The 17,069-nt window shown below is 47.3% G+C and overlaps 1 protein-coding gene across 1 annotated transcript; it reads right to left on the bottom strand.

Moving 5' to 3' along the window:
* Positions 1-1,934: 1,934 nt before the first annotated feature.
* On the bottom strand, positions 1,935-13,930 carry LOC142852974 (NAD(P)H dehydrogenase [quinone] 1-like). The gene is made up of 6 exons (XM_075977949.1): positions 13,812-13,930; positions 10,575-10,739; positions 10,374-10,504; positions 6,147-6,260; positions 4,644-4,745; positions 1,935-2,257 (listed from the first exon to the last, which is right to left on the bottom strand). The coding sequence occupies exons 1-6, from the start codon at positions 13,816-13,818 to the stop codon at positions 1,952-1,954; spliced, it is 825 nt and encodes a 274-aa protein (XP_075834064.1). The 5' UTR covers positions 13,819-13,930; the 3' UTR covers positions 1,935-1,951.
* Positions 13,931-17,069: the final 3,139 nt, after the last annotated feature.

The raw sequence follows: 17,069 nt of genomic DNA, 5'->3' as shown, positions 1-17,069 counted from the left end.
GAAGGTCACGGCATAACTTGTGAATGTCATGTCTGCAGTATGTATGAAGGTCAGGGTATAACTGTGAATGTCAAGTGTCACGGTAAGCATGAAGGTCACGGCATAACTTGTGAATGTCATGTCTGCAGTATGTATGAAGGTCAGGGTATAACTGTGAATGTCATGTGTCACAGTATGCATGAAGGTCACGGCATAACTTGTGAATGTCATGTCTGCAGTATGCATGAAGGTCAGGGTATAACTGTGAATGTCATGTGTCACAGTATGTATGAAGGTCATCACCTTGTGGATGCTAGGGATCAAACTCAAGTTGTCGAGTTTAGTGACAGTCACCCTTACACAATCAGCCATCCTTTGTTTGTTTGGTTGGTTTGGTTTTGGTTTTTTGTTTTTGTTTTTTTTTTTTCTTGGTTTTTCGAGACAGGGTTTCTCTGTGGTTTTGGAGCCTGTCCTGGAACTAGCTCTGTAGACCAGGCGGTTTTGGTTTTTTGAGAGAAGGTTTCTCTGTGTAGCTTTGGAGCTATCCTGGAACTCGCTCAAACTCACTGGGCTCCGCCTGCCTCTGCCTCCCAAGTGCTGGGATTAAAGGCGTGCGCCACCACTGCTCTTGTGAGAATTTGAGTTTGGTTTCTAGCACCCACTTCCCGTGGGTCACAACCACCTGTACCTCCAACTCTGGGTGATTGAGGGCCCTCTTCTGGCCTCTGTGGACAGGTGTACTCACATGTCCACAAACCCTCAGGCACACACACATATACACACAAGTAAAAATAAAACACCTTTAAAAATGAATGTCATTGATTTCACAATATTATAGAAAAACCCTTAAGACATTTGTATATATTAAACTTTTATTTTGGTGGACAGCTATAATTTTTGTTTTGTTTTGACATTTAGGACTTATTTAACGTGCATGGATGTTTTATTTGCATGTATGTCTGTGCACTGTGTACATTTGGTGCCTGCAGAAGCAAGTCAGGAGGGGGCGCTGGATCCTTGGAACTGGAGATAGAAACAGCGCTTAGCTTCTACGTAGGTGTCAGCGGCTGGAAGCTGAACCCAGGTCCTGGGCAAGAGCATCAAGTGCCCTTAACTGCCAGCAGAGCCATCTCTCTGGCTCAGTAGTGGGCTGTTGTTTTAAGTATTGAAAAGCTTAAAGGTCTGCACCACCATGTCCTCGTGTGTTCATTTATTTCTGAAAAAGAAAAAGAGTTGGAAAAATGAGACAGATGCCTGTCTTAGTATTCCTTTCCTAGGACCTGTGTATGCTGTGTACAAGGCAGAGACTAGCTGGAGAGAAACCCCTGGAAGGCATGTCAGTCACTGCATGGTAACTGAAACCAGGATGCGTTGTAAACAGACCTTAGCTTACTGACCACTATGCAAGTAGGTCTCTCGACCTTTGTTTTCTTTGAGCAATTCTCCTTTGCCCTAAACCACAAAGAAACCAATCTCTGGAGACTTGGAGGCCCTATAGCCAGGGCTAGTCCTAAGAAAGGGTTTGTATTGTGTAGATGACCTAGAGGAATATCTTCCAGCTTCCATAGCCCCCGCCCCCATACACCAAGAAACCTAATCTGATTTTGGTCATAGTGCAGTATAGTCATACACTCAGTGACCGAACTATCCAAGAACGAATGAAGTGAACCTACTTTGTTTTCCTATCCTTGTGGGATAAAGGGGAAAACAAAAGGTCGGGCAAGCTGGAAAAAAAATAACTAGTTTGGGGGCTGGAGAAATGGCTCAGAGGTTAAGAGCATTGCCTGCTCTTCCAAAGGTCCTGAGTTCAATTCCCAGCAACCACATGGTGGCTCACAACCATCTGTAATGAGGTCTGATGCTCTCTTCTGGCCTGCAAGCATACACACAGACAGAATATTGTATACATAATAAATAAATAAATATTTTTAAAAAAATAACTAGTTTTAACTTACATGTTAGAAAAAATATCTTATTTTCTAGCTTTGGTCTGGTCGTCAGCTGGAATGGATTTGCCCAAGTGATGGCCCACAGAAAGGCCAATTTTGTTCTTTTTCTGCTCCTCTTGAACCTCTTTTTTCAGTACGAATCCCGCCTGGAAGTTGAGGTCAAACATGCTGCTTGGAGGAAAGTAGAGTGTCTTCTCATCCCAGATAGTCTCCAGCCGCTTCTTCCACCCTTCCAGAATCTGCTTCCGGGTATCTGGTGGGGTATGGCTAATGCTGTACACCACCTGTGGTTCCAAGACCTGGAAGCCACAGAAATGCAGAATGCCACTCTGCAAGACACAGAACACAAAGATAAGTCTCAGGAGCAGTCTGGCAGGTTGTACTGTAAACAGGTATCAGAAGTTGGTCTGGGGCTGGAGAGATGGCTCAGTGATTAGCAGGGCTTCCTGTTCTTCCAGAGGACCTGGGTTCAATTTCTAGTACCCACATAACAGCTCACAACTGTCTGTAACTCCAAGATCTGACACCCTCATCCAGACACACATGCAGGCAGAACAACATTGCACAGAAAATAAATTATTAAAAAAAAAATGAAGTTGGTCTAGGGCTGAGAGCTGGCTCAACCATTAAGATTTCTACCCTCTCAGAGAACCCAGACTTGGTTCTCAGCGCCCATGTGGAGTGACTCACAACTACCTGTCACTCCAGCTCTGAGGGACTGGATGACCTTTTCTGATCCCTGTGAGCACCTACATAAATGTAGCATAGCACACACAGAGCAATAAAATAATAAGTAGAAAACTTTAAGTAAATAAACAAAACCGCCTGGGAGCTGGAAAGAGGGCTTGGTGGTTAAGAGCACTGGCTGCTCTTCCAGAAGACCCGGGTTGGGTTGCCAGCACCCACATGATGTCAACACATGTTCCAGGAGATTCAATGTCCTTTTCTGACCTCCACTGACACTGCATACACATGGTACAGAGATACATGCAGGCAAACTCATGAAGTGAAAAAGTATTAAAAATTATTTTTGGTTTTTGAGACAGGGTTTCTCTGTGTAGCCCTGACTGTCCTGGAACTTGCTATACAGACCAGGCTGCCCTTTAACTCTGCCTCCCAAGTGCTTGGATTAAAGGCATGCACCACCACCATTTGGCTAAAGTTTTAAAAATCTTTCAAATGGTGATCTGGGACTGGAGAGATGGTTCAGAGGTTAAGAGTACAGTCTGCTCTTCCAGAGGTCTTGAGTTCAATTCCCAACAACCACACGGTGGCTCACAACAATCTATAATGAGATCTGGTGCCTTCTTTGGGCCTTCAGGGATACATGCAGGCAGAATACTATACATATAATTAAAAAGAGAGAGTGTGTGTGATCTGGGCTTGCCAATGAGAGAGTCCAGTCAGACTGAGGTGCCCTGGGGAACTGACACAGTTCCTTCTCTTACCTCTGTCCTCCTTCCCTTTCTGTCACCTCATTTAGCCTCCTTGGTGGAGCGTTTCTTTGAATGAATAAATTCTTGGAACTGTGCCAACCTGGATCCTCTGCCAAAGAGCTGGAAGCTCTATTACATTAGGGAGAGCGCTTGCCCCTTGGCAGTGGCTCGGGCCAGGGCATGTGGATGTGCATTCTTCTGCAGCTTGACATGGTGAGCTTGGTCTTTACACTGCACACCTCACTCACTGTCTCCTCCAAACCCCTTCCCTCATCCTCAGGGTCCAGTGACCCCAAAGCCCATCTCCAGAGCAAACTGAGTGAACTCAGTTCTTAACTTGTCCTGGGGAGCCAGATGTACTGGTCCATGCCTTTAACCCAGCACCCAACACGCTGAGGCAGGAGAGCTGCCACAAGTTCAAGTCACCCTGGGCTTACATAATGAGACCCCCCTTTTTACAATTATTATTTTATTATATGTGTATTGGGGGTTTGCCTGCATGCATGTCTTGAGGGTATTGAATCGCCTGGAAGTGGAGTTGCAGACAGTTGTGAGCTGCTATGTGGGTACTGAGAACTGAACCCAGGTCCTCTGAGAGAGCGACCATTGCTCTAAACTGCTGAGCCATCTCTCCAGCCCACAACACACCACACTGCACCACCACCACCCTCTTTAGAAAAAAAGGGGGGGGTGGGTAGACGCTCAGTGAGTAAAGGCACCAGCCTTGCAAGCCTGATGGAGTGAGTTAGAACCCAGAGCCCATGTGAAAATGTGAACGCAGTGGCATGAATCAGTCAAGATGGGAGGCGGGGACATGAGAACTGCTCAGTGCTCCTTGGTCGGCTAGTCTCCACTGTACAGTACCACGACAGAAACAAGGGAACCCTGGCTGTCTTCCCAAAGTTGTCCTTTGATACACACACACACACACACACACACACACACACACACACACACACACTTGCACGCGCTCCCCCCCCCCTTTTTTTTTTATTAAGGAAAACCAAAATGTTCTGGAGCTGCAGATACAATTCCAGGAAGAATGGGGAGCCCAAGGTTTCGGCTCCACATGCTGAGGGCCGGGTGCACTTAGACTGTTTGGCCATGTACCCCAGCGGCCTGGGTCACAAGCTCCTGAAGGAAGCTTGGATACAGCTGCATCATTGCCAGGCTTTCCTCCTCACACTTCCGGTCAGTTTTCAGATACTGCCTGGAGGTTTAGACTCTGAGGAAACCTCAGCTAACTAACTCTCCTGGAAGTTCACCCACAACAAGGTACCTGAAGTGGCCAGAGGGTGATGTTTATGTCCCCGTGGACGCCGTTAACAGAGTACATGGAGTCGTTACTCCCAGTGGTGAAGGAAAGCAAGGCCTTCTTATTCTGAAAGAGAAAACAAGTGTCACCCCCTCCTCTCCTGGGACCCACTGAGTTAATGAACGGGGCCCCAGGGATTGGGGAGATTGAGTCCATCCTAGGGGTGCTATCATTTCAGCTCCTCTGCAGCTTCGGCCTGACTCTGCACATGTTCCAATTGTGGCTGTGACCGGCATGTGGCTGTGGACAGCCATGGCTGCAGCACAAATCACACTCACTTCAAACATTAGGAGATGACCCGCCATGGTGGATAACCCAGCATGGTGGCACATGGCTTTGATCCCAGCACTCGGGAGCCACAGGCAGGAGGATCTGAGATATTGAGGTCAGCCTGTTACAGAGTGAGTTCCAGGACAGCCAGGGCAACACAGAAAAACAAAACAAAATAACAAAAATATTGATGGTACACATCTTTAATTCCAGATCTCAGGAGGCAGAGGCAGGTGGGTCTCTGTGAGTTCCAGGCCAGCCTGGTCTGCAAAGTAAGACCCTGCACTTTTAATTTAATTTAAATTAAAAAAAAAAGTCACAAGATCTTTCTTGCCACTGTTTGGCCTCCAATCAACAAAAGGTTTTTTTTGTTGTTGTTGTTTTTGTTTTGCTTTGCTTTAGTTGTTTTATTTTTGTCCATGCAGGATCTCAAGTATCCCAGGCTGGCCTAAAAATCTGTTTGTAGCTGAGGATGACCTTGAACTCCTGATCTTCCTGCCTCTACTTCCCAAATAAGATTTTAGGTGTCTGGCATGACGTCAGCAAAATTTTCATTTTATTTTTCCTATGGAAAATCTCAAACATGAAGAGAAAACTAGCACAAGTGTCCACCAGACATCTTAAAGTCTAGTTTATCTGTTCTTTGTTACTCAGTCATCCCCTCTGCACTCAACTTTTTCGTTTTCTCTGGAAGACTCTAAAACAGTCCAAGGGCCCAGGTAGCTTAGCTGGGGAAGGTGCTTGTCACCAAGACTGACAACCTGATCTTGTACCTCAGTCTGCAGGTTGACCTCCACATACACAGTGGGTCACATGTGTACCCCTCCCTCATAAACAAACAAACTAGGGGACTGGAGAGATGGTTTAGTGGTTAAGAGCACTTGCTGCTCTCCAGTCAACCCAGGTTCAATTCCCAGCACCCACATGGTGGCTCACAACTGCCTTGTAACTCCAATTCCAGGAGATCTGATGCCCTTTTCTGGACTCCTTGGCTGCTGTAAACATGTGGTACACAGACATATAAGCAGGCAAAACACCTATATACATGAAATAATAAATAACAATGTCTAAATAAAAATCAAATCCAAAACATGTTAATTTTTTATTTATAAGAGCTGTGCAATGCTCCCTGGTCTTAGAGTCCAGCTGTGCTCTCAGGGCAGCGTCTACCCAGGAAATGCCCAATGGTTCACCTACCCGGAAAGGACCGTGGTCATACATGGTGGCATATGTATAGGCGAATTCCCGCACGAACACTCTCTCAAACCAACCTTTCATAATGGCGGGCACTCCAAACCAATACAGAGGGAACTGTGGGAAAGAAGAAACCTAAGGTCAGCTCTGGGCATTCCCCTGTGGTTCCTTCCTCCCATGGCCAGGAAGAGCTCGGGTGCTGAGCAACTGTCCACAGTGTCCCCATAGAGCACCTTCACCCTTGTTAGTCCCTCAGGGAACGTTAGCACATTTAGCAAAAACAGGGATAACCAGGGAAAGTGCCTTGCTCCCTTAGTGTAAACTATTCATTAAGGCTGGGCTGCAGGACTGCTGAATGCCAAGAGTTTGAAGCCAACTTGGGTAGCATAACATAGACACACACACACACACACAGACCTGCCCCACAGACACACACACCAAAGCTGGATGTGGTAGCAAGCATCTGCTATCCTAAAACTCAGGAGGATTTAGGGCCAGCATGGGCTACATACCTAGACCATCTCAAAAAAGCAAGAAAAGAAGAAACATAACAGGGCATGTTGGCAAACCGACACAATCCCGGCAACTCAGGAGGCTGAGGTTGAAAAATTGTGAGTTCAAGGCCAGCCCAGGTAACATAGTGGTACTCAAAAATAGTCCCAGCACTCGAGGCAGAGGCAGGTTGATCTCTATGAGTTTGAGGCCAGCCTGGTCAACATATCAACTTCTAAGTCAGCCATGACTGTATAGGGAGACCTAATCTCAGAAACAAAACAAACAAAAAATAAAATCCAAAAATTAAAACAACAACAACAAAAAAAACAAAATAAAAGGGCTAGAGAGAGCCATATTAACAGCACATTCTTCGCCAGACAGTGGTGGCACACACCTTCAATCCCAGCACTCGGGAGGCAGAGACAAGTGGATCTCTGTCAGGTCAAAGGCCATCCTGGTCTACAGAGTGAATTCCAAGACAGCCAGCAGTACACAGAGAAACTCTGCGTCGGAAAAAATAAAGAAGAAGAAGAAAAGAAAAAAAGGGCATGCTTCTCTTCCAGATGGGCCAGCCTCAGCTCCAGTGCCGACGTTGTTAAGTGGCTCAGAAGTCTAGCTGCAAGGGACCCAACACGCACTTCTGGTCTCCACAGGCACCTGCACCTCCATACACATGCTCAGTCACAGGCACACAGCCTACGTGATTTTTTTAAAAAAAAAAAAAATATTTTCCTGATGTGGTGGACCACACCTTTGAAATCAGCTCTCTGTGAATTCCACAACAGCTTGTTCAACAAAATGACTAGAAGCCAGCCAGAGATGCACAGAGATACCTTGTCTTGAAACAAAAAACTAAAGAAAAATATATGGTAGTAACTAACTCTATAAGAAAAGAGAATATTCTATCCTGGATCTTGATTCTCTTTTTTTCCTCCTAAAAGCTACAACCATTAGTTGGTTGTGAACAAAGTCACAAGCAAATAAGATCCGTTTCCATGAAATCCAACTGATAGCAAAGGCCAAGTAGCAAGGACTACAGGAGAGTTTGCCTCCATGAGCAATGACTGAATATTTTCCCAAGAGCTTGTGTTAGCAAACATCTCCCAAGACAGGCCTCCCACGTGCACACAGACCTACAATCCCATCATCTAAAACAAACAAAGTCACTCAGAGTGTAGGCCACTGGTCACTGTGACTAAGGTGTATCAGGGGCCCCATGAGAAAGTCTTATCTGGGGTACTGTTCAATGGCAGAGCAAACAAGTTTGTCTCTCAAATAAGTCTAAGGTCCTGTTAAACATCCCCACACCCCAAAACTGCATCTTATCTGCCCTCTGGTCCCAGTAAAAGCTGAGGAGACTCTGCTCAAGTCTTCACTCTCCTCAAAACATGGTTCAAAACTCACGAACACATCCAGGAAAGAAAGCCAGGACAGAGGAAGAATTTGTAGGGCTTTGAGACGCGGCTCAGTGGGTAAAGAGCTGTCTCACAGGCACGAGTGCCTGAGTTCAGTTCCCGAGCACCCCTGTGAAAAGCTGGTGTGGTCTCCCATGCTTCTGATCCCAGCAACAGGGAGGTGGGGAGGTGTAGACAGGTGGAAACTGGGACTCTTTGGCCAGCCATCCTCACTGCAGGTGAGCTCCAGGCCAATGATAGATCCTGTCCCAAAAGAGATGGCTGCTAATCCATCTTCTGGCCTACACACCTCCAAACTCCCCCCCCACACACACACAAATCAAAAACCAAAAAAATTTAAGAGCTAAATAGCTTTCTCCAGTACTCAAAGGGTTCTTGACCTACAGAAAAGGACTAGAAGTCAGAGGTTAGGGATGCTATTTGGTTGTTGTTGTTGTTATTATTATTTTTATGGTTTATTTAACTTTATTTTATGTGCATTGGTGAGAAGGTGTCAGATCCCCTGGAACTGGATCTTCTGACTGTTATGAGCTGCCATGTGGGTGCTGGGAATTGAACCCGGGTCCTCTGGAAGAGCGGTCAGTGCTCTTAACCACTGAGCCATCTCTCCAGCCCCTGTTGTTGTTGTTATTATTATTATTATTATTAATTATTATCATTTAGTGTTTTTTTTTCAAGATAGGGTTTCTCTGTGTAACAGCACTGGCTGTCCTGGAACTCACTTTGTAAAGCTGTCTGGCGTTGAACTCCCAAGTGCTGGGATTAAAGGTGTGCCCGGCTGTGATTTGTTTTTAAAGACAAAGTCTCTTAAACTGAGCATGGTGACACACACATTAGATCCCAGCACTCCGGAGGTGGAGGCAGCTAGATCGTTGAGTTCGAGGGCAGCCTGATGTACAGAGAGATTTCTAGGGCAGCCAGGACTACACATGGAAACCTTGTCACAAAAACAACAACAACAACAACAACAATAAAAAACAAAGAAAGAAAAAGACATAGTCTCACATAGACCAGGCTAGCTCTGAACTTGCTATGTATGTAGCTAAGGCTAACCTGCGTTCACTTCTGCAGTGTTAGGATTACTGCTGTGTGTTACCAAACTGGCTTGGAGGTCAATTTCCTAACTGGAGTGAGAAACAGGACTGAAGATGGGTCCGTGGTGCTCACATTTTCCTGCGATGCGCTACCGGCAGCGCCTGAATTGCAGTCGAGTCTTTCACACGACTACAGACTGTGAAGAGACTCACACGTTGGTGAAAGACAAAGTTGAGGCTCACACAAGTGCCTTCTACGTCTAAAACATGGTGACTCAGAGACAAGAACCAGAAGCCACTCCTGTTGCTCCCTTTGGCTGCACTACAGTAAGATGGAGCAGCTGTCGTGTGTGGCTCAGTGCTAGAGTCCAGCCTAGCATGCAGGAAGCCTTCCCTGGGCTTGATCCTTCGCACCACATAAACTGGATGCTACAGCCTGTAACTCCAACACGGGGTGCGGTGGTGTAGAGGCGGGGCATCAGGCACACAAAATCCTCACATCATCTGCTGGTGGTACCCTGGCTTCAAGGAGAACAAACCCTCAGCAGGAAAGGCGTGCTGCGTGCTGCAGGGATGCTGCACATGCGCAGAAGTCACTATCACCCCCAAACTGTCTGGGATACAAAAGGAGCAAAAGTACAAACTTTAAGAGATCCCACAGGGAGAGTCCACTAACCAGGCGCACTGGGGAGAAAAGCTGGGGGCTTCTGTGTCATCCTCGGGGCCCTGTTCCTACATGAACGTGCAATTAACTCCAGAGCTCAGCAGAGAGAGTTCCCAGCCATCCTAGGCTCTGCAGCCAGACCCTGTCTCAGAATACTGTGCCAGAGCTAGGCATGTCGGCACAGCTATAAGCCCAGTGCTCAGGAGGCAAAGGCAGGAGGATCACTGAAAGCTTGAAGACAGCCTGCTCTACATAGTGAGTTCCAAACAAGCCAGGACGTCATAGCAATACTGTGTCTCCAAAAACCAAAGTTAGCACTGGTCAGCAGATAAAGTCACTAGCCACCAAGCTTGATGACTTGAACTTGATCCTCAAGACTGCATTGTGGAAGGAAAGAACCAACTCCTGAAAGTCATCCTCCAGGCACATAGGGCATACACACACACATACACACACGTTATTTAAATAAGTACACAAAGTGCAGGAAGCTAAGCTGGGCACCATTTGTGAACCCCCTCACTGACATCATTAATTCAGAGAGAACGCAGAGAGTGACAGATCCAGGGCAATAAGGACAAACACCCCAGATATTGCTTCCTTATGATCTCTGCCCTAGCCATACCTGAAATATCAAGAGGTCCGCAGCTTCCAGCTTTTTCTGTTCAGCCACGATGTCTGGGCTCAGGCGGCCTTCTTTATGGGCAAGAGCTGTCTCAAAAGCATACTGAAAGTTTTGGGGGTCCTTCAGCTTACCTGTCAGGAGGAAAGAGAGGCTAAGTCTGAGCCGTAGGGTCCACGGTCAGTGGAGAGAGACAATTCTTACCTGTGACGTCCTTTCTGGAAGCAACGGGGTTAAAGTTCATAGCATAGAGGTCAGATTCAGCCACCTCCCATCCTTTCTTCTTCAGAACCTCTACGGCAGCCTCCTTCATGGCATAGTTGAATGAAGTCTTCTCCTCATGGGCCAATATAATCAGGGCTCTTCTCACTGTTTAGAAACAACAGAGTAAGATGCGGAAGGGAGACTCAAACAGGCTGAAAGAGTCTCTCATCTAAAGTGCTTGGGACCAGACATGTTTCCACCTTGGCTTCTTAGATTAGGGAATAGTGGCTAGGATTATCAATTAAACAGCTCGAATCTGAACATCTGAAGTTCAGCAGGCTGGTGAGATAGTTCAGCGGGTGACGGCACTTGCCATCACACCTGATGACCTAAGACCAATCTTGGACCCAGATAGTGAAAGGAGAGAACTGGCCTCTGAGGTTATCCTCACCTCCATATGGAGTTTGTACACACACATGCATACACACACATGCACACACACATACTCCCCCTAAATGTAATTTATTCATTTTTAAAAATCTAAAGTCCAGAGCCAAAAAAGGGTTGGTGCACACCTTTCATCCTAGAACTCAGGAGTCAGAGATAGTTTGATTTCTGTAAATCTGAGGCCAGCCTGATCCACAGAGTGAGTTCCAGGACAGGCTCCAAAGCTACAGAGAAACCCTGTCTTGAAAAAAATACTCTATAGATATATATGAAGGCTTTTTGGTTCACAGCATTAGAGGCATTAGAGGGAGGAGGCTGCACCTGCAGAGGGTCTTCTTGCTGGGGGAGGGGGGACTCTGGGGAGTCCTAAGACAGCGCTGGGTCACATAACAAGAGGGACAGATTCAAGACAGGGCCACACTGCTTCTTACAACACTCCCCACTCTAAAGCAATCTCTCCACACACTAATCCACAGATCTAGGAAGGGCTTAGATCATTTATGAGGACAGAGTTTCTGTAACCCAAACACCTCTCACCCCTGGGAGAGAGGGCCTCAGCTAGCCCAGGCTAGCTTCAAATGCACTGTATAATACACGATGAACTTGAACCCCTGATCCTCCTACCTTTACGTCTTAAATTCTGGGACCTCCATGTCTGCCCCCAATCACCTCGTTAATGCTCCATTTAGTTCTTCAGGAGCAGCTAGTGCACTTAACAAATGAGCCTCCTCTCCAGACCCTTCGGGTTTGTGTGTGTGTGTGTGTGTGTGTGTGTGTGTGTGTGTGTGTGTGTGTGTGTTTTCTAGACAGGGTCTCTATCTTAAAATGTAGTGTTGTCTGCCCTGGGGCTTGTTATGTACACCTCAAACTTGTAAAGATTCTTTTGCCTCTAACTCCTAAATCAGAGAGAGAGACAGAGACAGAGAGAGAGAGAGAGAGAGAGAGAGAGAGAGAGAGAGAGAGAGAGAGAATATGAATGTTGGACAGAACTTGCAGGAGATGGTTCTCTTTCCATGTGAGTCTCAGAGATGAAACACGGGTCATCAAGCCTGGTGGCAGGTACCTTTATCCAATGAGCCACCTTGCCAAACCTGACTCTAAATGTTAGCCATTGTCATCATTTTACTGTTTCATTTTTAGCTTTGTTAATCGCCTCTAACTTATAAATTAAATTTAGTTAGGCATGGTGGCACACAGCTGTAATCCCAGCACTGGAGAGAGAGGCAGGAGGATCAGGAATGTAAGATCGGCCTAGACCAAATTGAGTTCGAATCCAGTCTGGCCAAAATGAACAAGTGGATGAACGAATAAACCAACATTAAACTGAATCGCAGGCAGGGGTATAAGAGAAATGAAATGTGCACGCTCTCTGTCTGTCTGCGGTGCCAATGCAGGGGTCTTACACATTTATCCCTCGTGCATAAATGAAGAGCAGTGTAGAGAGAGAAACTAGCAGACACAGCCTTACCCGCTGCTGGAAGCTCCTCCCTGCTGGCTCTCCCAGCAGTTCACGGTAGAGCTTCGCGGACACTCCCATTTTCCTAGAAAGTTACAATGGTGCCGTGCCAACCTCAGCACTGACCTCGTCCCCTGTCTGCTTTTATCAAGGGAAGATCGTGAGTGTATCTGTGGGAGCTGCAGTAGTTTTAGGGGGGAAGTTACTACAAAAAGTAGACTTCTGCCCCGACTGTGGAAAGGCTGCCTAAACCTTAGCACTGCCCAGACTCAGAGCCAGCCACTGTGGGGAAGAAGCACTTAGTCCTGGCGGCTAGCTGCTCAAGCAAGCAGTAGGTGCCAGTTAGGTTCTAGACAAGTGTGGTGGTGACCTCCAAGGACCTCTACCCATACCTACCCCCTGGGATGACGACAAAGTGGGGAGACTGTCACAAAAAGAGGCCAAATAGCAAATCAGATTTCCTCTTCCAGGGTCACAGTAGAAACCATCCAGGGCCAGGCAGGCTGGAGTTGGGTCCCAGTTCTACTACACTGCTTCCCTGCTCCAGCCCAACCCCATCTCCCCATCTTCTTGTTTTCTTCCAGAACTTGACAGTCCCCCCCACTCCTTTTCTTTTTGTTGTTTTTTAAGACGGAGCCTCTCTCTACTATGTAGCTCTAGCTGTCCTGGAACTCACTTTGTAGACCAGGCTGGCCTCAAACTTGATGAGATCTGCCTGCCTGTACCTCCCGAGTGCTGGAATTAAAGGTGTGTGCCAAGCCCAGCAAGAGTCTCTATAAATTGCCTCTGCATTGTTAAATGTCAGCACTTATTTCCAAATGCTGGAATCCTCTCTGGCCTAGGCCGGGGGATGGGCACAGAGCTCAGGTGGTAGAGAGCTCACCTAGTATGCACCAAGTCCTGGTTCCAATTCGATACCCAGTGCCATATAAACCAGGCATGGCAGTGCGCAGATACAATCCTGGCACTCAGGCAGTGGAAGCACGAGAACCCATATGTGGGTGCTCAGGGTAGAGTCACAGTTCATAGCCTTTGCTATGGAACAGTTTTATGGGCAGCTTGGGCTACATGAGCACCTATCTCTAAATAGGCCAGCTCTGTTAGGGAAGGGACATTGAAGGGGCAATGCTCAAGTTGCCTTAGGTGAGGATGAGCTGCAGAATAACCTGCCTTTCTGGCTAGGAACAGAAACTTCCCTTCCAGAGACCAGCCAAAGTCAAGGCTCGTCCAGGATCCTAATCTTTTCCCTTTTCCTCTTTGAGCAAGGAACAAAACTCATATAGCCCCTGCATACTCCCCGGAATGAATCTGGCTGGAGTTGACGCTGCACTCACCTGCCATGGTTCCAGATGTTGAGGGCGAATTGTAGTACCAGATGCTAACTGGCTGAGCAGCTGGTTGCCAGGACGACTCTGCAGAGTTCTGAGAGATCCTGTGGGCTGCAGTCTGGGCTGAGCACTTGTTGGCTTTATGTCTTGCCTAATCAGCCCTGCCCACTGTGTGTGGCAGCCCTACCCACCATTTGGGGCAGCCCCACCCATCACAGTGTTGGGCAGCCATCAAAGGCGGGGCTAGATTCCAAAGCCCAAAAGCACTGGGCGGAGGTACCAAGTTACTGGATAAGAGAAGGCTGTAATAGGACTCCTGCATATGGAAGTCAAAAGGGTTCCCCGGGACTCGGGGAGTGAGAGGGGGTTTAAGGATATGGGTACATATGGGATAAATTTAACTGCCTTCTGCTGGAGACCTCCTGGGTACAAAATGTAAATTTCCGACAAATTACGGGAACTTCATTGGACTTGCCTGCATATCCCGCCTACATGGATTAATGGATTGATCTTTACTCAACCCTGAAAAGTAGCCTTTGTCAGCAAAGGGAAGGGTGGGGTTGGCAAAATCCTGGCTCAGATTTTGCCAAGTCACTGTGACTCTACACTGTGTGCCCACAGACTTTACACAAGTCACCGTGACTCTAGACTGAACACCACAGACTTTACACAAGTCACCGTGACTCTAGACTGAGCACCACAGACTTTACACAAGTCACCGTGACTCTACACTAAGCGCCCACAGATTTACACAAGTCACCGTGACTCTACACTAAGCGCCCACAGATTTACACAAGTCACCGTGACTCTACACTGAGCGCCCACAGATTTACACAAGTCAAGTAAAGGGGCCGGAGAGATGACTCTGCTGTTTAGTGAACAGGCTGCTTTTTCAGAGGACCCTGTGGTTCCCAGCATCTCATGGGGCTGCCCACAAAGGACCCTTTGATTCCCATCACCTCAAAGGGCTGCCTATAGAGGACCCTTTGGTTCCCAGCATCTCATAGGGCTGCCCACAACCAGTTATCACTCAGCTCCAGGGAACCCAGCCATCTTCATCTGACCTCAGTCAGGGAGGTAGGGTCTGTTAGGTCTCAAACCCTGTACATAACAGATTTGACCTCCCGTCTAACTGAGGTTCCTATTTAACAAATTAAAGCAGACCTGGCCAGCACATTCTCCCAGCATCCCTCAGTCCTTACCTGTCACAGGGTATGGCTGGCATACCCCACTCCCTGCCCTACAGGCATCAGTCCGGGGGCCCCCTGCCTTTACCCCAAGCAAGCAGTTCTTCCCTATATAATCCAGACATTTGGGCTACACCTGTCATCTTTACTTTTTACCCTCCTGGTCTCTTGGTCTCCCTGATTTCCTGGTTCTCCCCTCCCCATTTTCCTCAATGACCAGACTCAGGGTCCTGTTCACGCTGAACTCTCCCAGATGTCTCTGCCTCTGGCTGTGCTCTCCCTTTTATCTACAATAAACCTCCTTCTTCCCAATACCTAGGAGCAGCCATGTCTCCTTTCCTTTCTATTTTTCATTCAGGACCTGGAGTTGCAGTCATCCTCCATGTTGAGGTCAGTCTGTGCTCTACACTAAGTCCCTCCATAGTGTATAAAACAGGGGTTCATCAGGCAGGGCCCTGCTTCATAGAATCCATTTTACCAGGACCTAGAAACTATTCCATCTCACCCACCATCCATGCAGGACAGACTAGAGAAGAGTTAGTCTGGGGATAAAAAGGACACCTCCTTAGCTTTCCTGGAGAGGCTTACAACAGGGAGGATCATGTTGGGTAGCAGGCAAGGAGGTCCTTGTGCTCACAGATAGGCACTAGGGGAACCAGGAATGCTAAACACACACTGTTGTCTCTAAAGGGAGAGATGGATAACCTGTTGTCTGCCCAGAAAGGTGGGAACAGATTGCTGAATAGCCTGGAAACTTGGGCTATCTCTGTAGCAGAGACTACACCAGCTCCTCCCCAGACCCTATCTCAAGCTTCCTTTCTCAGTTAATCTATAGAACCAATCTTTATGGAAGATGGCATCTGTGCTTAACACAGAATTTTGATGTGGTCATGTCTTCAGCTTTGCTGTGCACATGAGATTGAGAGAATTATCACCAGGAAACTTCAACAAATTTTGCTGTGCTTAAAAATGCCTCAGTTAAACTACTTGGCATCAGACTTGAAGTTTGAACCACCATCGGATGTTACTGTGCTGGCTGTGGTGTTTGCAAAGACCCCACAACATGGGTGCATTAAAATCGTATCAGGGAATCCAGGCCCAAGGACTTACCAGACACTCCAGGTTGAGAAAAGGGCATAACTTCTTCACGTGGACTGCATAAAGTGGTGTCTCCTAAGACTGCAATGGCAGGAGGTGGGGCATAGCTTAGTGGTAGAGCCCTCACCTAGCATGTGTGAGACCTTGGGATCGATTCCTAATAGTCCAGAATAGGCAAACCATCAAACAAACAAATAAACAAACACTGCATTGTCATGACTACACACCAGCCCATCATCTGATGTTGGTGTGCGTGGTGAGAACAACCGAGGACTCCCCTGTTCTGCCCTGTCCCTCAGTGCTGATACAGCCTCCTTGCCTACCTGTCCATCCACCTGCCTGCCTGTCTGGACCTGGACCTGACCCACTGCTGTTCCCTGCTCCTGACCCATTTCTTGCTCTGCACTCGGCTCAGCCTCATCCTCTCACAGGCGAATTTCTCATTCTCAGACCTGAGTCTAGCAGAAGTTCCGCCATAGCTCCTTCCAGACATGGGCTTCGCTCCTTAGCTATGGAGCCGCTTTCCCAGCACACTGTTGAAACCCTTGCACTCTGCAGTAGCTTCCTTTCCTTAACCTGCCTGGATGTGGAGAGATGTGTTAGCTACATTCACAGTGTGATGTGAGTTAATATTAAAATCGGAATAAAGCCAGGCAGTGGGGTGAATAACTTTAATCCCAGCAGTTGGGTGCCAGAGGCAGACCAATCACTGTGAGTTCAAGGCCAGCCTGGTCCACAGAATGAGTTCCAGGACAGCCAGAACTACACAGAGAAACCTTGTCTTGAAAAGTCAAAATTAAACAACCATACAAACAAAAAGGACTAGAATAAAGAAACATTTGCCTTGGCCAAGCCACCAAGGTAGGCAGACTTCCACAAATTGCCATCATTAAAACTGTTCCGTCTTACAACTTCACTGTTATTCAATAAACTCGACATGGAAGAAATAGGTGAGGTCGTTCTTCTGTGTGTGCTGACA

Source organism: Microtus pennsylvanicus, chromosome 6 (genome assembly GCF_037038515.1).
Source record: "Microtus pennsylvanicus isolate mMicPen1 chromosome 6, mMicPen1.hap1, whole genome shotgun sequence".
NCBI classification, from domain to species: Eukaryota; Metazoa; Chordata; class Mammalia; order Rodentia; family Cricetidae; genus Microtus; species Microtus pennsylvanicus.
The sequence above is the reverse complement of the archived record's forward strand: the minus strand, read 5'-3'. Positions and strand labels throughout refer to the sequence as shown.

What these genes read in the sequence shown, in the direction of transcription:
- LOC142852974 (XM_075977949.1), bottom strand. An exon ending in CGGACCTCTTGATATTTCAG is followed by an intron (nt 6,261 to 10,373) that starts GTATGGCTAGGG and finishes TCTTTCCCACAG; the next exon opens with TTCCCTCTGTATTGGTTTGG. An exon ending in TCACCCTCTGGCCACTTCAG is followed by an intron (nt 2,258 to 4,643) that starts GTACCTTGTTGT and finishes TGTGTCTTGCAG; the next exon opens with AGTGGCATTCTGCATTTCTG.